At 38.2% G+C, this 23,943-nt stretch overlaps 1 protein-coding gene across 2 annotated transcripts in view; it reads right to left on the reverse strand.

Moving 5' to 3' along the window:
- Positions 1–2,796: 2,796 nt before the first annotated feature.
- clstn2a (calsyntenin 2a) overlaps positions 2,797–23,943 on the reverse strand; it is a 155,149-nt gene continuing 134,002 nt past the window's right edge. For both annotated transcript variants that reach the window (XM_071491875.1, XM_071491876.1), the window contains exons 10-18: positions 17,195–17,357; positions 11,295–11,461; positions 10,880–11,028; positions 7,451–7,656; positions 7,115–7,282; positions 6,867–7,012; positions 6,457–6,577; positions 5,741–5,931; positions 2,797–5,633 (exon numbers count right to left, since the gene is read on the reverse strand). In XM_071491875.1, the coding sequence (XP_071347976.1) occupies positions 5,418–5,633; positions 5,741–5,931; positions 6,457–6,577; positions 6,867–7,012; positions 7,115–7,282; positions 7,451–7,656; positions 10,880–11,028; positions 11,295–11,461; positions 17,195–17,357 (1,527 nt within the window). In that variant the 3' untranslated portion in view covers positions 2,797–5,417. The remainder of the gene's footprint in view (positions 5,634–5,740; positions 5,932–6,456; positions 6,578–6,866; positions 7,013–7,114; positions 7,283–7,450; positions 7,657–10,879; positions 11,029–11,294; positions 11,462–17,194; positions 17,358–23,943) is intronic.

Here is a 23,943-nt window from a genome sequence, read left to right on the forward strand (position 1 = left end):
CAGGATTTCCACCAGTTTCTTCTCAACATACTCGCCCAAAGTTTGATCAAAAACTTTGAATACTCTTTGAAAACTCTCTCAAATACTGAAGGGAAGACATTGTTGCTTAATGAACACTAAAATGTTTATCTGCGGTACGACGATACCATCGTCTTCCCAACTACACACAACTCTGCTGAGTTAGCTTTTCGCGCCCTTCATTGTTTACTTCCGCTGGGTGTCACACTGTGAAGTTCCGGCAGTGGAGGGGGGGCAGTTATCTTATATTTCTGCATTAAAAAAAAAAATCCACACATTTTTTCAGTAAAGTAACTGCAGTAAATGTAGCTGATTAAAACGTGTACTTTCCTGAGAAATGTTGGCAAAGCACAATTACCAAACTGATTTTCTTAATTAACTGAACTGTTCAATATTTCACATGTGTGTCATTTAGATGCAGCCTAGTCGAGTAAATGTAAACTGTATCCTATCATACTTTAACTTGACCTCTTCTAGGAATTAATTAATTAATTAATTGCTGATCGTTACCTGTAGTTACATACTTCATTCTAAGTTTAGCTCAGCTTTTTTTCATTTAAAGGGGAGAAGAAGAAGAAAAGGAGGAAGAAAATAATAGTGCGAGATTTAACGGAGAGATTCTAAAAGAAAAGACAGCAACCATTAGAGCTACTAATTAGCCCGCTGTATTTCTTCATGCTCAGGGAGCTGCTGAATGTAAAAATGAACAGTCAGTACTTTGTCAGCAAAGTGACACTTAATCTGCACAAACTCTGGGCATTTAACAGATGAACTCAAATTAAAGCTAGTCAGTTAAAGCTTTGTGAGATTGACTGAAGATCCAGGACTGCAAATTAAATGTCAGCAATGTGATGCTTGCCAGACAGTTAAGTGTCAGATCCAGAGGAGAAATATCTTTTACTGCAGCATGTTTACGTGAAATGAGGGAGAAAAGAAATGGTCATTTATTTTCAACACAGGCACAAGCTAAACTTGCAACCAAATTTACAAAGGTTTGATGGAAAAATAATATTTCATCTTATTTTCTTGCAGTTGCAGTTCATTTTAATTTATTTAATTTTTTATTTGCTGTCCTGATTTCTCAATGAACTGTCCATAGGGGTTATGGTAATCCTTTTACCAGCAGAGGTCAGTGATGCTCCACAGCAGCTGCTGCTGAAGGTCAACATGATCCTCACATTTTTAATTATTGCTTTGACTGAGCATTTATGCATCTTCACACTTCACACACATCCACATATGTCAGAGTGCTCTTTGTCCAAACACTATTGTTTCACATTGTTGCCGGTACATTTAATTATTCAAACATTATATTAAACTCATATTGTTTTTCTTTCTCTGTGACCTCATTACCTTTGTTGTTTCATTCACAGCAGCCACATCACCCTAATAAATTACTATACACACCCGAAGAGGGTTATAAATGATTTTCTCTATGGCTGGAATCACTACATTCTTTCAAAATGTTACATCATTTAATGAATGTCAGTGTCTATTCTCAGTGTTTCTAAGCCAATGAAACATAAATATTGTATGGGTTCATATTAACCTACTTTTTAATTTTTAATTTTTAATTTTTAATTTTTAATTTTTAATTTTTAATTTTTAATTTTTGGTATTATAGATATGATAGAGATATTATATATTATAATCTCTGAACTTGTGACTGGATGTTTAAAAGATTTTAATTTCTTACTGGACACATACAGTAAATAATGGCGTGTGGATGTCCATAATTTAACCTTTTACTTTTACAACACTTATTTTCTGTTTTTCACAACGAATGATTCATTATCTGTTATATGAATGAATGGATTTTCTAACAGTTGTTTCAAATCTTTTTGGCTTGTGATGCCTAAAAACAAACCAGCATGATCTATTATCCCCTTCAATTCTTTATTTTAATTATATTATAATTCTATAAGTTGTGAGCCATCCTACCGAAGAGTGATTTTCCCTTTACATTTGAAGGATTTTTAGAGGCCTGCATGACACTGTCATGAGACACGGCTCATAATTTCACATAAAAAAGGCAAAACCTACAGGAAAGTCAGAAAAAAACCTAAATAACTTTTTTTTTCTTTAATTATTTGATTATCAAATTATCTTATTGTATAACTCAGATGTATTTTGGGACTCTCTGGGAGGCCTCAACCTTCATGCTAGCAAATGCTGTTCAAACAGCTCATTTCATGTGCGCACACATACTTTGTTGCAGATTTTCCTTTGTAGCTCTAATAAAGGTCATGCATACAGAACCAAATGCTATTAGGCAGCACTGACTGAGATGTTGAGTTGTACAACACTGCAGACATGGCAATGTTTTTCTTCAGAAGACTTTTTGTAAAATGGTTTAGATTCGACACTGAGCTCTGAAAATCTCCAAAAACATCCACTTTTATTTGCTTTGTCCTTTGCCATGACAAAAAGTACAGTGAAGCCTCAAATATGAATTTCTCATATGCTGTAGTAGAAAACCAATTACATATCAGCTTTTTGGCCCAGAAATACAAACACAGTGAATAAATGAAGTGATGTTATGTAAATCATACTCCTCTCTGTCTATGTAAGCGTATTATGTAAACAAATGAAAAGTCAGTGAGGCTAGTCCAACATGAATTCAGGCAGCTTGCCAACAACTACAACAACAGCTATGTGATTATTATTATGATGTTATTAGTATTATTACTATTATTATTATGTAATCTATAACTCCATTTGTAAATACGCAGCGAGTCATTTCAGATGTCTACTGTCCAAACAAGAAGGAGAGCCATGTAGAGTCTAAAACAAGTCTTTATTGGTCAATATACAGAAAGCAGTGGGATGACCACTAAAGAGAGAGAGATCCCAACCATTTTGTTTACAAAAAGAAAAAGAAACGGATATACAGTATAAAATAACTGTCTCGAACATTTTTACAGGGTTTGTTTTTATATGTAAAAGAATCGTTTTTTCTCTTTAATCTTTCAGAAGCACAATATGACAAAGGGGGACAAGGGAAACAAGGCAGTTGTTTCACAATGATGACATCACAATCACAGGTGCTTCAAGGCCAACAGAGGGAGGGAAAGGTGAACAGGAGACGTATCAGTGAGAGAGCTCAGAGGAAGGAATAGTCACCGATACCGTCTTGATCAGGTGAGAGGTGATTTCTCTGAGTGCAGATGAGAATGTCAAAGGGAAATGGAGTTTCTTTTAGATCAATGGAATGAAGACAAACTTGTAGGATTAAACTGGGATTTACTTAATCTGTTATAACGATGGTACAAGATGGAATCAATATCAGTGAAGTTTCTGCATTTCAAAGTTGTGAAGTTGCGCAGGACTGTGAACTTGAGAACTCCAGTAAAATAACAATTACTCTGCTTATTTTCTCCAGAAAAGTTTAGCAAAGATCCCTACTACTCAGTCAATGGAAACAGTGGTATAACATCATCTGTGGCTCTGCAGGAGGTTTGAAAAGTCTGAGAGAACAACTCAGGTTACCTCGACATGAGATTTTTTTGATTTTATTTTTTTTTAACATAAAGCCTGTGTTACAGTCTGGAGGTGTGGAGACTGGTCTGTAGTGTTATGTTAGTCTAAATGTTCCTTAAATTAAATTACTCTAATGCAATTTAAGATGTTTCACAAAAATAAAGACTGACTTATTTATAGCCTCAAATGTTTATCACCACTTGTTTCCATGGTAACAATCGATGACTCCTGCAAATCAGTGGCAACAAGTGACAAAAAGACAAAAACATGGAATTGTCAGTGGTTTTGGTTTGCTCAGGAAACTGGCCTGAGTCTGACAGACACATTAGCAGACATGCTGGGGCATGTCACATTAAGAGGCTGCAGCATCTCAGCTCTGCTACAGGTCACACTGTACAGAGATTTTAGGCTATTGCTGTTGCTGTATGTTACACTTAGTCCTACTTGGTCCTACTTAAGATAGTCAGGAACTACAGGTTTGTGCCACAGATGAACTGAGATGTTCAGCAGGTCTAAGAAGAGATGCAGGAGTTGAACCATACTAGGCACTAAAAGTCAGGTGAGGATATCTCAGCCTCTGCCGCAGCTTTATGGAAGTGTAACGCTAAATTGTTGGAGTACCCCAGTTTCTGAGCACTGGTCTGTTTACAGGGCCCATAATTGCATAGAGGGCTCCCTTTATTATGGAATTAAAAACAAAGGAAAGACTGGATTTTAATGGCATATAGTAACATCTCTGTATCATTTCATACGCTGACAAAAGAAAGGTAAGTGATCTACCCCTAAACAGCAAAGGCTATATTAGGCCACAGTATAGACAGATATGGTAAAACAAAGACGCTTTGAACTCCATCAGCTCCTTGTTTCTAAGAGTAGTTTAACCACAATCCAGTCTGTCAATCATCTTTAATACGGCAGAGAAATGACCATTTTAGTTTAAAATACCTCCCTAAGAAACCAAAAGTGAAAGATAATAAACAGTTACTAGTTCTGCTTTGTATTGTATGTAAATCAGGACAAATGTGGAATGTTTATGTGAGAGAGAGAGAGAGAGAGAGAGAGAGAGAGAGAGAGAGAGAGAGAGAGAGAGCATGTTTCTCTTTAGTGTCCAGGCCACAGAACCACAGCACTGTGATGTGTTTAGAGACACTCAGCACTGATCACGCAGATTTTAAGGACCAATGTGTCTGGTTTGAGTTAAAGGTGAGAACACAGGATATACACTCAGTGACAGTACAGCTATGTTATACCTACTATATAGGCCGAAGGAATTATATTAAAAGGTTTATGGATACATCTACTAATGGATATGTATATGGATACATCTCGCTGTTACATTTATTAATAACTCACCATCTTGCTGATAATCTGTTTCAAAAGTAAATAATCAAAAAAGGGATCTGAGGACACATTTAATTGCACATATTAAATATTAAAAGCTCACATCATCCTTGCGTTTGTATTTGTGCTGCCAAATTTTAGGATTTCATTCTTGATTGTTTCAGAGTTTGGGACTCAATATTATCTGCAAAACTCGAGTTAATTCTGCACACATAATGAGCAGACTGTTTGTTCGATATATTTTGCTCTGCTTCACTGACCATGATGTGAATAATAATGTGTGTACAGACACTGTTCCAGCACTGTGGGACTGCAGCTGGTTCTGTAGTTCTGACTTTGTCCAGCAGAGGGAGATGTTTTATTAAAAATGACAACATGGGCTGATTTTAAGATTGCTAATAATTTTATCAGAGATTTTGTTTAAGCGTGTGTATGTACCTGTGGCGAGCATGAAGGAATGTCTGCACAGGAATGTCTGTGTGTGTTTGTGTGTGTGTGGTTGGTAGAGAGGGAGGAAGTGAGAGAGACAAACTTGCAGAGAGTGTCGTGTAAATGTGGATGTATGTTTATGTGTGTGGTCAGTATGTTACAGAGGAACTGTCCCACTCAAGTTTTCCCTTATGCTTCCTCTCTTTCACTTCTTCTCGTTCTTCTTCTTCTTCCTCATCTTCATCACTGTTGTCTGACTCAGCACTTGTCATTCCTCCCACCTGTTCTTCATCATCTTCCTCCTCCTCCTCCTCTCGGTTCTCTTCTTTTACCTCTTCATCCTGCGCCTGAGCCCCACTTATGTTCTAGAGGACAAAGTGTGATTTAGTTTAAGACCAACTTTACATTCTTTCTACAGAGTCAAGTGACTTAAGATAAATAAAAATAAAAATATAAGTATGTTACAAGTTACCTCCATGGGGTTGACAGTGATGGTGAGAGCGGAGTTGTCCCAGTCCACCTCAGGGTCTTTCACCTCGTCCTCGTCCTCTCTGGACCCCTCCTGATGTGTGGCGTGGATCCTGTACACGCCAATCACCACAATCACAACCAGGGCGGCGATACAAACCACGATAACTACTGTGGCTGCTGGAGGTGCTGCTCCTGGAGGAGAAGGAAAGATCTCTATTGAAACTGAAAAAGCTAAAAGTTTCCTTAGTGTGTTATTTTGTTATGCCCTGAAAAAAAAATTCTTAGGGCTGTGGTCCTACATTTAGTCAATTTGGTCATTAGTAATAATACAATTTTACTCTCAAATTTAATTTCTAAGATCTGGGAATGCAACAGCTTGCCCATTAGAGAACATGAGCAATTTCTGATCAGCCAGGCTGCAAATAAATCTGCAGTTTAATAATCTTGTCTAAACTGCTTATTTTTAACAGAAAATGAAGGCGAATATGTCTGTTAAAATCATGCAACATAGTCCACACAGTCAGACCAGCAGGTCTACGCTGCGCTGGAGGAAGCAGATCTCATACATGTTTACATGCGTGGAGTGTTAATTTTCCTTTCTGAATAATGGTTCAATTAACAAAAACACTGCGATTTGTCTTAAGCAGCAAATAAAAGAAAAGATAGTGCCACCTGGTTTTAGACATATTTGGCATTTCAGTCACATTTGTGACTTACCTGACATGTGTGAGTTAAAAGTGTGTATCATGAGTGGGTGATGGACAGGTCTCATGTACTGGGGTTGGGCTGCCATATGATTGACATGCTCCACAGGCGCTGAGTGGTGAAGAACATTGACCTGCAGGGACCAGACAACCAGCCATTATCCTCAGAGAAAAGAAGGTGGATGACAATTTGTGCAACCACAAAAATGATCAAATAAGAATTTTTAAAATTTATAAAAAGACAATGTGACATGAATGATGGTCTAGGTGAGAATTAGAGCAATTGATCATTACTGATAACTAGTTTAAGAAATAAAAGCTAATGAAGGATGACAGATTAAAGGTAGAGGATTAAACAGTGCATGACCAGAAGAGAGGGGAAAGAAAAGTTGAAATATGAGGAATGAAAGAGGACAAACGGACCTCCAGATTGAACTCGTTGCTGGTGTAACGTCCGTTAAGCTCAGAGCAGGTGAGTCTGAACCTTCTCTCGCTCAGGGTGGCTGGTCGCCCGTTCCTGTAGCGCACCTGTCTCAGTGCCTGCTCATAGTGGGCCATGGAGTCCACACCTTGTAACACACAGAGAAAATGTTATACAAATGAGTCTATGTTGGCGTAATAAATGAAACTGTGATATGTCATGACAGCAGCCCTCTGAGTGATAGACAGACCATATATTGAAATTCCAGAGGTGGAGTTGGTGGCATCCAGGTGTTTTCCCAACAACGCGCTGTGATGAATCTCCAGACTCTCTCTCTCAGGATTCAGTTCCTCTCCAATTACCAGGATGTCACAGTAGTCCAGGTTATGCATCACCTCCATCACACCTGGCCTGTGGACTGTATGAATGGAAACATGTGCAAAATAGATTTAAAATGATATAAAAAAACTCAATATACAGTATATCTAGGTGTAACACATTTACTGTAACATTAATTGAAACATTGCTACAAGGTGTGGTATGACATAAGAGCATCCTAACAGCCCAGTGCAGCCTCTCCACTCACATCCACTGAAGCTGTCTCCCTTCATTACTGTGCTGGTGATGTGAAGCTCTTTGAAGGGTGCCACACCCAGCTGGCCCTGCAGGTCGCTGGCAGGCCTGACGAGTCGATTAGATCCTGTAATTGTGATTCTCGGTTCACTGGGCGGCAGCACCATAACGACTGCCTTGATGTCTGGGATGGAAAGACATGTGTCCTCCCCGAAACACCTGACGGACACACACATGGAGAGAGGAGAGGTTACAGGATGGGACAGCACCAGTGTCACTGCTTCACTGCCTATTTGTCTTCATTTATGTTTTTTTATATATTTGTGGCATTTTTTTTGTCATAAATAATGATGATAAAATGTAAAACGTACAGTTTTTGTTTGTGAAAAATACAGACTTGGTTTCACATCTCAGTTTTCTCAAGAGGATTTAATGTTCATGACTAAATAAGCAACATAACTAAAACATCCTTAGCTAATTTTGAAACTATAAACTAGTCTTAACTTCTTCATCAGTGCTGACATACTTTGATCAGATTTGACTGACAATAACTTGGCAAGATTAGAAAACAAACATCAACCATCCTGATTGGTGCATGGAAATACATGTATGTGACATCACCATTTTCTAACTGAGTCTGACCTCTATAAAGCAGTAAGAAGAGTGAGAATAACAATATAAAGACATTTATATATAGATAAACAAAATCCTTGATGGAAACATAAGTTTTCATGTAGGACCTCATGTTAAGACACTGATCAAGAAAATATTTCTTCAAGGTCTTTAATATATTCACGACTAAATAAGCAACAACCAAAGTTAAATCAACATCTTTAGGTTGATTTATTTAGAGTTTAACTGTCAGAAAACTCAGCCAGACTCAATGAGGTTTGATCAGAATTGACTGAAAAATATCAGACAAAATATCAAATGTCATCACACACTTTTTCGAATTTTGCCAAATCCTGATTGGTGCACAGAGGTCCATGGCATCACCCTTCTCTTGCTGAGCCCCTCCTACTTTAAACCAACAAGAGGTGCCACGGGAAAAAACTTTACAGGAATGTCTCTTGTGAAATAACCACAAGTGTCTGAACTTTGAGAGTAAACTGTGTATGAATGTAGGATCCCATCACTATGATTGAAAAAGTAATCTTTAAGTTGCAACTGAGGTGCATGACTTTGCTTGCCCAATTCATTTTACCAGTATGGGATGATAACTGATTATTGATAACTGATTTACAATGAAACATTCCTAAATTCATCTTCATCAATAGATTAAGTCAGATTAAAATCTACACAGATACATGCTAGAAACAAAAGATTTTGTTAACATTGTGGTTAATCTAAATTTCCCAAAGCTAACTATCATATAACTGAGATATCAATCAGAAAAAAAAATATCAATAATTTGTAACTGGACTAAATATTATCATTTCTTCAGATCACAGGCTGGAGATTCAACACATCTGCTGAGAGTAAAGGCTGATCTATCTGTCTTTATCTCGAGGGGAGCTGTGAAGTGTTGTTCAGAGTTAGACAGCCTCTGCTGTGGCTCCTCGAGCTCGTTTCACTTTATCGACCAGCACACATCTAAGCTGATTTGACCTGCCTGTGTTTGCTGCTCAACAAAATGAACAGGTGCTGGATACGTGTGGAGACGGGAGTATACACTCCGAGACACGAGAACAAACACTCACATACACACATGAGGCACACAATTAAACTCACACAAACTTGTGTGAGGGAATACAAATACTTTAATTGTGAGGAGAGGCACAGAGAGGCACACTCACTCTCACACACACACACACACTCAGTCACACACAGTCACACAGTAATCGAGCACTTTACAATAAGTGTGCTGTAGCTCAGTGCTTCAAGAAGGAAATTCAGATCAAGACTGAGCTGTAACTGCAATTGGAAAATCAAACTACTTTATATATTTATACTACTGTAACTACCATGTTAGTTAATACATGTTCATAATGTCCAATCATGAATCCATCAGCAGTAAAACAATCGATCAGAAACACTGTAGCACAACAAGATACAACAGTGTTCAAATATAATGGCTCAGAGAGAATAAACTTAATGTGTAATTTCTGTCTCTCTCTGATATTAAAGGTACTGCAGGTGTTGTTTTATTATACACAGTGCACATGTCTGGTTATATACAGTATATAAAATAACTAATCCAATTGTACCAGCAAAAGCATTTTATCTGATCACTTAGTTTATTATTGCATTTCCATGAGATTATCTGTGTGTAAATGGAAATTTTGGTTTGATGGTGGCATTAGAGAAAATGTCAGCGGGGCGACAGAAACATTAGGATTAGTCCATATCCACAGCAAATACGAAGGAAATACAATTATTTTCAAGATGTTCAACATGTTTTTGTGGAGCAAAGTGTAGATTTCATGAGAATTTAGACAGGCAGTTGTAAAGATATATTGCTTTGGACAAATGTTGGACAAACAGACCATCTGTGGGACCTGTGGCTATTGGGCAAAGTGGACAAAGTCAATTAAATCAAGTCAAAGCAAATCAATTTAAATCCAGAGATGGATGTACAGATGGACACACTGAGAAAAACAGACAGAAAACAATAGAGAGAAGACAATATGTTCTTTCCAATCACCAGAAGGTTTCTCTTCATTAATGGCCAGTTGGTCTGTTTAGTGGTTTAATCGTTTTTACACTTATGAACCATCCTCTGTCATCTCGCAGACAGACACAACACATCTGACAGCCTTTCCATTAATACTTTGACCACCACTCTGACTGTTTGTCCCTTATGTGACCACCCACTAGCCTTACAGTATGCTGACCAACTTGTTTTATGTATTATGTATGCAGCATTTCACATTCTTGTTCTAGGGTTAGTTTAGAGACCTCACACTTTATTGAAAAAGCATATGGCTCCCTCAGACTTTAGTTCTCGCTAAAGGAGTTTCCTTAGTGCTATACCAAGATGTGAGTCACAAGTAGTTCACTGCAGTGCTCTGCATCTGTCACAAACACTAAAGAGGAACAAATCAAACAACACAGAAACGTTAAACATACAGTCTGTCTATACATCAAACAGGTCCCTGTATCTCCCAGGCCACAAGCACACACACAAACAAACAATATGATACAGCTGGTCTAAACATATTTATATTATATTCTGCTTGTTTAGTGGCTTATAGTAGATATAAATCTGAATTCTGGACTTTTCATAAATTTGTATGAAAGTAGTAGTACTTATAGTTGTAATCAGTAGTACAATAATAGCGCAGAGAGAGTAAAAAAAACACTGAACTCAGCTGCACTAGTGGAGCTGCTGAGTGACTGTGAACTGTGGAGATAAGTGAACCTAAAGCTGGATGTTAAAAAAGTCAAAGTGTATTATGTCCCCTAGATAACAGTTAAAAATGCGTACAGTATGTGTACTCACTGTACTGTGGTGGTGATGTGTAGCCGTCGGAGGCCTGGTGTGGGGAACTGGCGAGAGTTAATGTAGGAGACCTTGGTCATGGCTGTGTTGATGCTGTCCACATCCTCTCCTTCCACCACCAGCACAGACTGGGCAGGGTTAAAATGGAACTGGACACACAAACAAACACTATTTGTCCTCAAAGAATCAAAGAGATACAGATGCAAATAACTGTGTTCATATTGTAGCTCAATGACATTATGTGAGTCTCGGCTTGATGAGGAAATAAATGTACATCGACTGGGTCTTACTGGACTAAAACCATCAGCCTTAAGGGCTTAAAAGGTGGTTAGCAGTTACAAAGTTAAGTGTAGAGTCTGTGTGTGAGTGTGTGTGTGTGTGCTGGTAACCCAGTCTCCCTTTTTTCCCCACACACCTTGATGTCCTTAGCAAGGCTTTCAAGGGAGTTAATATCAAGGCCTTCTTTGCAGGCCTGCAAACAGGAGATAACCTTCTGGGTTTCAATGCGGCCCGGTCGGATTGTCAATCCTGACAGGCTGCCATGGAAATACTGGGTGAACCTCGGGGTCACTACTTCACCACCTAAGGGGGGAGAAGAGAAGAGAAGAGAAGAGAAGAGAAGAGAAGAGAAGAGAAGAGAAGAGAAGAGAAGAGAAGAGAAGAGAAGAGAAGAGAGGTGGAAAAGGACAATTGGATAGAAACAGATTGCGTAAAGAGACAACAACATGTATTATAAATGTGTCCATGGGAAAAGCACATACAGTTTGCTGAAAATAACATCTGCTTCAGGAAAAGCCTACAACACCCAATGGATAGCAAGCTATGAAGAATTTAGAGGTTATCTTTCTCCACATTTACATCTGAGGTAAGAAAAGAAGCATGTGAAACAATACTGACACTATGTCTGACATGAATGTAATAAATGTAATTTAATTGCCTTGATAATGTGTTTTCAGAGTTGTCTAACGTAGTATATGTGGTTCATATACAGACAGATAACCTCTCTCAGAGTTTTCATTTAACATATTTTTGAGTGAATGTTAAACTACTTTGTAAATACAACAAAAACACCTTTTTGAATGAACAGATGACAGTGAATAATGAAATATGTGTGACTAACTAAAAACAGAAACAAATGTCACCATGCTGGAAATGCTCATAATCACATCTGTGGATTTTGCTGTCTGTGTGAGTGCTGTACCCTCTCATTAATATGCTGTGTGAGCAGGTGACAGTAAATGGGTAATATTGTTTGATAAAGACAAAAAGGGCATTACACGAAGCAAATATCAGATGATGCATTCCCAACACCAAGCACAACAGCAGATATTCTGCTCTTCTTCTCCGAGTTTGAATTTCATACATGAGTTTGACAGGTTTAATGGTACTTGACCTGAAACGCTCTGCAGCTGCCAGGGCAAGTGGGAAATACATCCTTTCATACAATATAAATGGGATCTCTAGTGCAGGCCAACATGTCGGCACAGTCTCTAAATGTGTGTGAGGATCCACAGCACTGCAGTCCGAGGTGTCAGCTCCATCACAAATTCACTCAAGCCCTGACATCTTCTTAAGAGTCGACTTTTTTCACACAAAGCACTGGATTTTCCTGCAGGACAGGTCAGCTCAGCTGTAGTGCAATTTCACCACTTCTGATGAAGTGTGTCATTTGCACAAAATTATAAAGGTCCAGTCCATTTAACACAAATTACCTCCAATGTGAGTCTTTCCAGTGTAGGTCAGCTATGACTTATACATTTTTTTCTAGGGCAGGGTGACATTCAGGTCAAGTCTCCTTAAAGTAACGCAAATAACACCAGAATTGAATGTATCTCAGCCTGTATGTACATTCTCAACTCTATTCAATGGCGAGTATGTCACAGTAGCATAATGTGAGGTCCTGACAAACAGCCTGGTTTGTGAAAGATAGAATTTATTTGCACTCTTACAACCTAAATGGGATTTCATACAGTGATTTTTCTGTTACTTGAAATATTAGATTTCAGGCCCTAACAATAATATTGTTGGTATTGGTTCATAATATAAATCAATAAATAAAATGGACACATATCTTCCTTTTACATTAAAATATGTTTACTTTATGCAAACACAAAACAAACTGATTTACTTTGGTCTACTTCATTGACTTAAATTAGATTTGAAATAATTTATTTACTCGTCTTGTCTTGACTCAATAATATTGCTTTTTGAGTTTACTAACTCAGCTAACACAGACTTGAGGTTCTCCTGGTATACAGCTATTCTGTGCAGTGAGGCTCGGGGAATTGTAAACAGCAACGGCAGATGTTATTGTGAACAGCAGCTACCAGTCTGTCTGCACAGGGCTGGAGGCACCTTCTCTCTCAGCTCTGTCAATGTGAATCATACAAGGTCCTTTCACACACGCTCTGAACAACTGAGTTCACCAAGCTGTGCAGCAGGAGACCTAAAATGTGTATTATGAAAAGATAAAGATATTTCTGTTGTCTACTTTTTATCAGAGCATCAATTCACTTTGTCATTGTGTTTACCTCCCTGAGCTGTGAGATGCAGCAAAGACTGAGGTTGATGATGATGGTGGTGAATGAAAGCACAATGTTAGGAAGTAGTTTATGTCAAAGAACTATCTGGACGTACAGCATGTCAGGCTGTAACCATAAAAATGTTTGAAGCTGGCGTACTGGTGTAACTTTGGAAGAAATCTAAACATTATAGTGTTTATTTTGTTGCTAAAGTGCAAAGCAGCAGAATTCCCACTGTAAATGAATGTTCCTTCTTATTTATATTTACACCTGGTCAAATGTTAGTGAGGGACTGTGTCTTTGGATGAGGAGCGTCTCTTTACTTCTTTTAATGAGGGCAGAAACAGACACACTGAGGCCACGTACTTTAACTGTGTCATCAAATGTCGCTGCTTCACACTCAGACTCAACATCTGCTACAAGAGTTCAAAAGGTCACACATTTTATTTCATGGAGACTATCTGACATCTAGATCACCACCAGAGGCTATCATCACATTACAAAAAAGGTACCACACTGCGGAGTCACTTTGCCAGCAACCAAATGCTAAAATGCTGAGGTTGCATTTTTAGTATAGCACTTCAATATAGTACTTCATCTCATACATATAACAAGATATGGTTGCCTCTGGTAGCAACCACTAGGAATAATTTCATATCTACATTTGTTACTAGGACACTTTCTGTAATGTGGCTTTTTTGCAGATAAAATAAAGGATACTGTTAATGTGGTTGGCCGGCTCAGGCAATTTCTTATTATAAGACTGTTACTGTTATTCTGCATTATTTTTTGTCATGCATTAGCAGCAGATATGAGCGCTGTGTTTTTGAGATGATGGTAGGTGTGAGTAGGGGCACACTGCACTGTGTGCCCATCATCTCCCTTTTTTTCTGCAAATGTAGAACCATTTGTCATCATTCTGACATTTATTCTCCTTCATCTCGCTGAAAAATGCTTTGTTGAAAGGTTTTCATCAAGACAAGGTCTCTGTGATTGAGCGATTCAGGGACTAAGTGCAAATTGATATTTTTGATTTCCCTGTGTCTAGATGTGTGTTTTTATAGATTCATTAAGTGAATCTACCACTAAAAGAGAATAAAAGGACAGGAGAAGCAGAAGAGCATACATGTCGCATGTTAGATGGCAGATCTTAAATACACATTAGGAAAGTTAACAACTATGATCTTCTGTAAATAATTTCTTCGTATAAGCAAATCACTAGTATGTCCTGTGATACCGACAGGCTAGTGAACAAATTAGCATTTAGACCTCCACACTACAGAATGCTGAACATTTTCTGTCCTTGGGATGAGGTTGTCAAAATGAGCGTTAAGAAAACATGAAAAGTCCTTGGTTTCTGTCTAATTAAAGGCATCACTCACTGTCAGTGAAAACATGCTCTCTTGTCCCTTTTAGTTTGGTTTCCTTCCATTCTCAGGCAAAGGTCCTGGAGGTTCACCTTACTATTTTCTTACTCGTAAATACATCCAGTCCTTTTTTCAATGGATCAGTGTGTTTTAAGTTTCTACTTAAAACACATTTAAATTTTAAATCTTTAAGAAAACAACAATCCAAGGACTTTTTCCAACTGAACTTTTTCATTGCAGACTCTGTGACAATAACGGCTGCATTTCATTTAGGTGTTCCAGTTCCTTGGCTTTTGTATTGTTCATGGCTGGTTCACTGGCATCACTGGGACACCTTAATAGAACAGCCATAATTAATATCATTAATTACATCTGTGTTTTTCCTGCCAGGAAAGGTCAAAATGAGGAAGTTCTAGTGCATTACCTTCAGTCTAAACAACAAATCCTTTTTATTCTCATAGCAGTGTACTGAAAAAAAGCATCCTAAAAAAAAAGTAGCACATTGCGCTTCTACAACAGATACAAATTAATTCAAAATCTCTGATGGCATATGTTGATTGATGCAGTCACTTCCTACATAAAATCAGCCCACGCCGTTTTTGATGTCTTCCTTATGCTTCCTCTTTGATTAAGTATTTGTACACAGTGGGGTTGCTTTGAAACTTCACACCCACCTTTCTGCTGCAAATGAAATGCGATGGCAAACATACATTTCCTATTCAAACTCAAGAAGAGCTCACTGCTAAAAACTGCTTAAAAAACAAACAACAAACAACCTAACCATTTTCTTGTTAACCTTGTATGGCAACAACACATGCCTGGGTTTTTCTTTCAGGGCAGTGAAAGTACAGTCTGAATGCCTTTCGTTCCACATGTCTCATCATTATATTGTTGATTGTAGGGAAAAGGGGATGGAGGAATGAGAGACTCTGAAAGGCAATCTTGCTCACTAATGGCCTGCAAAGTTATCAGTTGCGGCTTAGTGAAGCTTAAAGGAGCTTCATTGGGATGTAATAGCTGGCAAAGTTGTCCTCCATTCACTCTAGTTAATCCTTCCTTCAGGGCTTTCTCTCACAAACAGAGATTCATGGAAAGAGGCAGAAAGAGAGGGCTGGATGAGGCAAGGAAGAAAATGATGATGGCAAAAAAAAAAAGAAAAGAAAAAAAAATGCAATCAGGCACGGGATGAAAAGAAATTTAAACAGCAACAAAAATACCATCAGGATTGAAGCTTTAGATGATGCTGGTGAGTGTTATGAGTGTTTTTTAGGAAAGCTGCAGAACGGATCACTACCGCCTCATTCTGCCCTCCTGTAAAGCACTGTTGTATAATTATTCAACTCATAAACACGGCAGCAGGGTAGCTCTCAGTCATTCCAATATCATCACTACTCACTCTCGTTCTCTGCCTCTGGAGCTGACATGCAAAATTTCCTGTGTGATACTCACTCAGCTCATGCTTCTCCATTTCAAAGAGGAAATACTAGCAGCCCTGGGGTATAAATCTTAATCTCTTTATTTATCTTAACAGTGAGTCTCCTGCTGTCTCCCTCTGTCTTTTTGTGCTTTAAATGTAATTTGAAAACGTTTTTTTTTTTTTTTTCTTTTTGTTGATGCATTTTCTCTGTATTTACCACATGTCATCCTCTTTTCAGGCTGCTCCTCTGGACATGATAATAAACTGCAGGTTATTGACCACTGCACCTGCAAATTGTGAACTGGTTATTTGGCCTCTTCAAGCTCCATTAGTTGTCCTACTTTGCAAAAATTACATAACATTTCATTCATTGTGCCAATAGCTAGTTATGCTCTCAATTCACGCCCTGGTGGCTGCCCTGGAATGAGCGCACACCACAAAGGCTCAGTCGTAACCACAGCGACCAGAGTTCAAGTCCAACCCATGGCCCATTTCTGTATGTCATCCCCTCTCTCTCTCCCTGACTTTCCTAATAATAACAAAACACACTTAAAACCAAATAAAGGAAACAAATGTACATACAGGTGACAAAAGGAAGGAACAGATGAATCCTCATCTTTCTATAGTCCCTTTTTTACTACAACAGTTGTAACTGTCAGTACGCAATCATAAACCATTTCTATAACAGTACAAATGACAGTACTTTTAAATGAAGTGATAATGATAATGTAATGATCTCCTGCACTGATGTAAATAAGCCCATAGGAACAATTCTCCTAGTTTTATGTGCAGTAAATAAATAAATAATCTGAAAAGGCGGCACCATATAAAATAGCTTTCAGATGATATTACAGCTGTAAACAATCCCAACAACAACAACAACAACAACAACATGTTAATAGCACTTGTGTCCTAGCCCTGTCTGATTTCAGCTACTTTATCGCCTCAAACAAACTGCATTATGTTAAAGATACTGCATGTTTTTAAACACGAAGACGCATGCACTGACCTTGCCAGCAGGCACCCACTGTCAGCTGCGTATCAATCTTTGAGGCGTGGATTGGCCAGTCGTCAGTCACCAGGTAGGGTTCATAGGTCACACCATCCACAAATAGTGTCACTGCAGGAAATTCTACGTTGATCACATAATAGTGCCATTCCTTGTCACAGATCTGCAAAGGGGAGAGAAAGGTTATCATGTTATTATACAGCACTTTCTGCTATATGACCACTTATTATGCCTCCAAATGAGAAAATATTGCTGGCTTGCACATACACAAAAATAACACAGCCTTATAAAGTATATTTTCAGGGTAATTTAGGTTAGGAGCATTTTCCTGCAGAGGATTATATGTATAAGGCTGCTGTAATGAAGATGATGATATTTACTCCAATCATGCAGCCGAAACTAAAGGCAGATCTTTGAATGCTCCCCGCCTTCCTACCCTCAGTGAAATAGATGCAACAAATTCCTCTCCTCATCCCTGGATCATTTGCTCCCCATCGTCAGATAGATGCTGTCTAATGAGCTGTTCATTAAAAGCACACGATGAGTGACAAACACGGCTGCAGAGGACTCGTGCACCATCGCACACATTCTTTGATCATTTGGAAAACTTCTGAGGACCCATCCTGTTCTCCCTCCCTCACCTCTTTACCCATCATAAACACACACACACACACACACACACACACACTTTCTCGCAACCACAGGGATACAGGGCCACAGCAATATTGTCAAAACATGTTCACTACTTTGCTTACATGGCTTTAGGGCTGCAACTAACAATTACAAATTTGACAAATTTCCCATAGTCCAACGTGACACATTTGTTTGGTCCAAACAACAGTCCAAAACCCAGATTTTCAGATTACTATCATATATGACAAAAAAAAGCAGGAAGCGGGAATCAGCTGAAATGATGAATTAAATGATTGAACAATTATCAAATTAGCTGACAATTAATTTTCTGTCAACTAATCAGTTAATTGACTTAACTTTTCAGCTCTACAAATCTTTTGCTTTCAGACCACTGACTACAGTGAAGTACAGTCAAGCAACAGTTTGAGGTTTGAATTCAAGTCCCCTAAGTCCAGAGACTGTTGAAATGCAGGTTCAGTGTGAATGTGAGAGAAAATGCGTATATGTGTGATGTTGTGTTCACATTATGAAGGATGGAAGGAAGAGATTTTCATGTTTGCGAGGATTCACATCATGTTCATGTGAGTTGAGTTTTTCGGCCACAGGCAGCGGAAACACATTGTGAACACAAAGTTGACATACTGTGTCATCGCTGTTAAGCTTATAGGTAAAACTATTAACAAGCTCTAAGGGGCAACATTATCATTCAATTGTGTTTCTGTCCACCTGGAAAATGTAAGTCAAATATCCTTTTAGTTTTTGTCCTTACCAACTCCTGTGGGAAATTTCTACATCTTTACCACCAGCTAGCCACTGTGTGTCAACAGAACATTTGCCCTGTGTTTGACTGCTGATCTGCCCAGAATGTGCTCTGAGTCCCACCCAGTGCATGTTGGGATATCCTGCAGTCCCCTGAAGGTATACTTTAGAAAATTCATGAACATCCCTTGCACCCAGAGTAGACTCTGAACTGCAAAGTCTTAGGTGTTAAATGCTGTAAAAATGCTAAATAGAAATGTTGCTTTCACTAATTTTACTGGCTCAAAGGATGAATGACACATACAACACTGCACAGCGTCCTGAAAGCAACAACAACACATCTGTACCACAAGGCCTGCTCTTAATCTGGATCACAGTGAGATGAGAAAAATATCAATATATCAACTTAAACCACTTAAACTGCGAGTGTATTTACTTTTAAAGCGATACTTCCAGGTAGGCAGATAGTCTTAAAGGATTTATTAAATCCTCCTGTTTTTCTTTCTCTCGCTGAAGCATCTGCTTTTCTGTAATCACTCTGGTGTGAAGGATTCGGATGAATTAACAGCAAACTGTTTATTTGCACTGAGAAGGAGAATATATGCTGATTTGAGATGCACAGAGAAAAACAGCAGGAAAGAAAAACAACATTCAGAAGGATTTTCATTTGTTAGATGTCTGTCTAAGGCTCAGAAGCCACACACACAAACACACACATTCACACAGGTAGTTTATTCAAGCTGTGATATGAACTAATGGGGTTGAGACCTGTGCTGGAGCAACCAGGAATCTCCAGGGACGTTTGATTTAGAACGTAGAGCCTCACCCCTCATGAGTGTGAAAAGACCACAATTCCCACAGGATATCCCAGACACCCCTATCTCTCAGCAGATCCTGGGAAAATATGAAAATATGCCCAGTTACTGTGGTTTCTATGGATTTGACCACAAGTAGATCTGAACCTCATGATTCAAAGCCTGACAATAAAAAACAAAACAAAACAAAAAAAGGCTTCATTTACCGTACACAGATTGAAATATCCCAGGATGCCATGCATGTGTTATCAACAATGACAGCGTGTTTTAGTTTCATCAGCTCACATTCAGGATTTGTATGTGTACTTGACTAGACAGGCAGAATGAATTGCCACTTTCATTTAGCTGCTGGCTGGCTGGCTGCCAGTGGAGGTAAGTGCAATGTTACATGTCTCTACAATTATCTGCACTGTTTGTGTTGGTGACTGTCTCCCCTTATAGTGCATTTCATGGTCCCAAAGCAATGATTATGTGGAGTCTGTAAAAGAATGACCAGATAATCGTTCAGTGCTATGTCTATAATAGCTGCATAATGCATTGGCCTGCTAATGATAAAATAATAATTCTTTACATCTTCATAATTTACCTGTCAATGTCTCTCTTGCTTTTCCACTTTCACTCTCTTCATCTTATCTCATTCCTCCACTTTGACCCTATTCTAACTCTATAACAGTGGAAAATGTGAACCTGTGCTGATTTATTGATTATGATTAAATAATTCTAATGTTCCTGACGTTTTCCTGTCAAAACACAATATCATTTCACACTCCCAGGGCTATAGGGGCTTTCTGGGGCAAGATCAAATGAATTTGGACATGCAAATGTATCATAAGTCTCTTTTAATGGTATTTTTTCAGCATCTTCTGGGCTTAAAATATACACTTTGAAAAACAGAATTACAAGAGGCATTTGATCTGTGTTTGAAGTATGATGTTTAATCCGCTACCTTGTTTGGGCACAATGATGCTAGATGATGATGGCTAGAAAAAAAAATTCATAGTATCATGTGAAACAACACAAGCGTTTACATTCATGTTTGCAACTCTGTGAGGTTGTAAAGCTTCATATTGATGATGATGATGACGATGATGATGATGATGAAATGCTAAAATGCTCATAATGACAATGCAAACAAGCAGCTATTAAGTGAGTCTTTGTTCATCATCTTAATTCAGTGTTTTAGCGTGCTAACATTAGCACTAAATACCAAGTACAGATGAGGCAGATGGGAATGTCATTAATTTGGTAGGTATGGATTTTGACTTTGTGGTGGTGCGAGATAAATAGAGCCACGGCACTAGCATGTCTGAAAAAACTCTGGGAAATTGCAAAAATTGAGTTTCGGCAGTGTGAAAATGTGACAGCAACCAACTGAGTTACATTTTTTTTCTCACACAGTAAAGCTGATTGTTTCTCCTGTAATCTTTCATCTTGACCTCACCAATTCTTTCTCTCTGTCTTTGGGTGTAATAACCGATGGAGTGGGTGCTGGACGGAGTAGCAGAAATAGAGGGCATGAACAAATATCCTGTGTATATATATATATATATATATATATATATATATATATATATCAAACATGCAGTCGCTGCATGCACCAGCGACTGCATGTTTGAAAAAGCTTAGGAGCTCTTGGTACACTTGTAATCAGACTCTGTTGTTTGAATGTTAAAACACAAAGCGATCATTCAATGTCAACAGACACTGAGGGTCAGACAGTGAAGAGAAATACGATGTATAATTCAATTTAATACGGATGAACATGTGTAAATAGTAGAATATTATTGGCAAGATCACAAGTCATTTTATTACAGATCAACTTTATCGAGTAGCTGCAGTGCAATCATCCATGATTGTTAACACGGGTCAGTTATTAACCTATGAACATTAAACACAAACGCACACACACCCACACTCGCACATTTATAATCTCTCTCCTGACATCTCTGTCAGTACACTGATGTCAGATCCCATGGCACTCACATTCGTTATTAGAACTGTAATATTTCATATGAAGATAAAAAAATATCTGAAGATATGAAGTTCACATTAAAAATAGGTTTTATGAGACATTCACCTACAATAACTGACTGATTGATCAGATAGTGTGCAGTGGCCTTATACTCTTTTTTTTCTCTGAAAACAGCTGCTTGCTGTGGCTGCAAATGACATTAAACAAAATTCATATTTTGATCTTAAAAAGACCACAACTTTACTGTTCTGGTTCACTGTCAGCACTCCTGCGCTGAATTTATTCAGCTTTTTAGTCTGTTTTTGGAGTTGAAACTGATCTCCATGGAAGTTGCCTGCAGAGCCTGTGGATCTGTGTTACTGGTGTACAGTTTTAGAGTTTTTGGTTAATCCTCATCATGATAGTTTGTTTTCTTACTTTTTGTATTTTTTTTAATCTTATGTGTGCACATCATAATTTTGTCTGTGGTTTAGGGCTGCAACAAATGATTGTATTTTATATATTATTGTTTAATTTGCCAATATTTTCCAGCATCTCAGAGTCCAAAGTGACATCTCCAGATGTCTTGTTTTGTACAGTTCAAAACCAAAGATGTTCATTTTATTCAAAAAAATATAAAATCTGCATTTTATTTGATGAGTTTTGGCTGCACAAGCAGAAAACCTAAATTACGATGGACTAATGACCAAATCTGCATTCGCACAAACTTTAACAAAAATAACACAAAAACGACATCACATGATGTAACATAAACAGTCTGACAAGCATCACAGGCTGTATGCTCTGTTCTTTAGTTAATGTATGAATTTATAATTGACCAGTATAAGTATTGAACCAGCAGCCACTTGGTGATTAACATAAAGGTGGTCATCATGTGGTAAAACATTAAAGATTTTCCAGTGAACAGAGATCGTCTTCTGTGTTTGCTTAGACATCTCCCTGCAGATTATTGTGTCCATTTCTTTTTCATTCTAGTTTAAGTAATTTTCATTTGTCCTGTGTATAATTTGCCTTGTCAGTCTAAACACTCTGCCCTTTGCTGGTTTATAATTAAAGAGTCAACACAGTGGGCCTGTGGTGACTTGAAACAGCCCTGGTGACATTTTCCAGTCCGAGCACTGTGACTCACTCCTCTTTACAATCATTTCTATCAAGGCCTCATAAGATGGTGTTTGCATATTTTTCTTCTTCTTTTCCCTCAATTTGGATTAATCAGGCCGCTGATATGTTGCTGTATGTAAACCAAAGAGAGGGAGGTGAGTTAAAGGAGATGTGAAAAAAGGATGGAGAGAGTCTCTCTGTGTAAAGCCTCATGGCAACAGTAATGATAAAGTCAGAGATGACTGTGTCACCGTGCTTCCATGGCAGCCCCTCTGGACCCATCAGCACCAGCTGCTGATCAGCGAGTAAAAGTTCTCAGCAGATGAATTTCAGAATATTACGGCTCAGTGCTTTTAAATAAAAGATGAAATAAAAGTGCAAGTTAGAGCAGACAAACTGGCCAACTACAGACAAATGGTAACAATATTGATGCTTTTTGATTCAGTTGGTAAAAGTGTGTGTAAATCTGACCTTCAACCCAATCCAGCACTCAGTTTATTGATATTGCTGACTGTCTAAACTTGAGAAATCATACTTACAAAATGCACACATGTGCACATCTACACAGATCATTTGTATTTGCCATCATTCTCCTGCTAAGACATGTTTGTTTACACAATGCTTGTCTGAAGGAACATTAAGAGCATGAGTCGGTAAGAGCATGAAGGTATTTCTGCAACACTCACAAGACAATGAATGTTGAAACAGGTGCAGGCCAGAACAGCCCCACAACAGAGAGAGAGACAGAGAAACAGAAACAGAGGTAGAGATACACTTGGACCATGTCCCTGCTAATGCACTGTGGGTACATTTTAAAATACTCTTCTTTCTTTAATTGGACTTCTATTCAAATTAAATTGCTGTTAATTAAATTAACTGTTTTCCAACTCCGAAAAAGAATATTTTGAAAAGTACTTTCCAGACAGGGTCACATGATGCAGTCACAGTGAAATGCAGTGATATTTCATCCAAAGTTGACTATGTCTACCTTTTTGACGGATTAAAGCTCTTTTGCTGAATAACTGAGGGATTGTGTAATTTATGAGAATCTATAAGGAAACTGTATCCGGAAGCTAGGAGTGTGGAAAATCACAGCAGCATTAAAAACTTTTCACCTTTATGGCTCAGTATGCCACAGATTTGCGCCCTAATGGAGCACAAGTTCAGCAATCTACAAACCACTCTTGACAGAACAAACTGCTGCTTTTCAGACAATGCCAAAAGGATTACAGAAATGAAATACCTTATTTCAGCATTTCATTAAACATTTAAAAACTTCAATAGAACAAGCTGAGGATGGCAAAAACAGAAGACTTTGGAAAACATCCATAAAAACTGGGTATAAAGAAGGAGCAGATGGAAGGTGAGCAGTCAAGATTTTTCAATCCTGGCTCTAAAACATGCTGGATCTTGAGACTAACCAAGGTAATTTTAAGACTGACATGGCCTCTTTGAATATTAATTAGCAT

The sequence above is a fragment of the Trachinotus anak genome, unplaced genomic scaffold (assembly GCF_046630095.1).
Source record: "Trachinotus anak isolate AG129_WGS33_773 ecotype Australia unplaced genomic scaffold, CSIRO_AGI_Tana_v1 ptg000012l, whole genome shotgun sequence".
Taxonomy (NCBI): domain Eukaryota; kingdom Metazoa; phylum Chordata; class Actinopteri; order Carangiformes; family Carangidae; genus Trachinotus; species Trachinotus anak.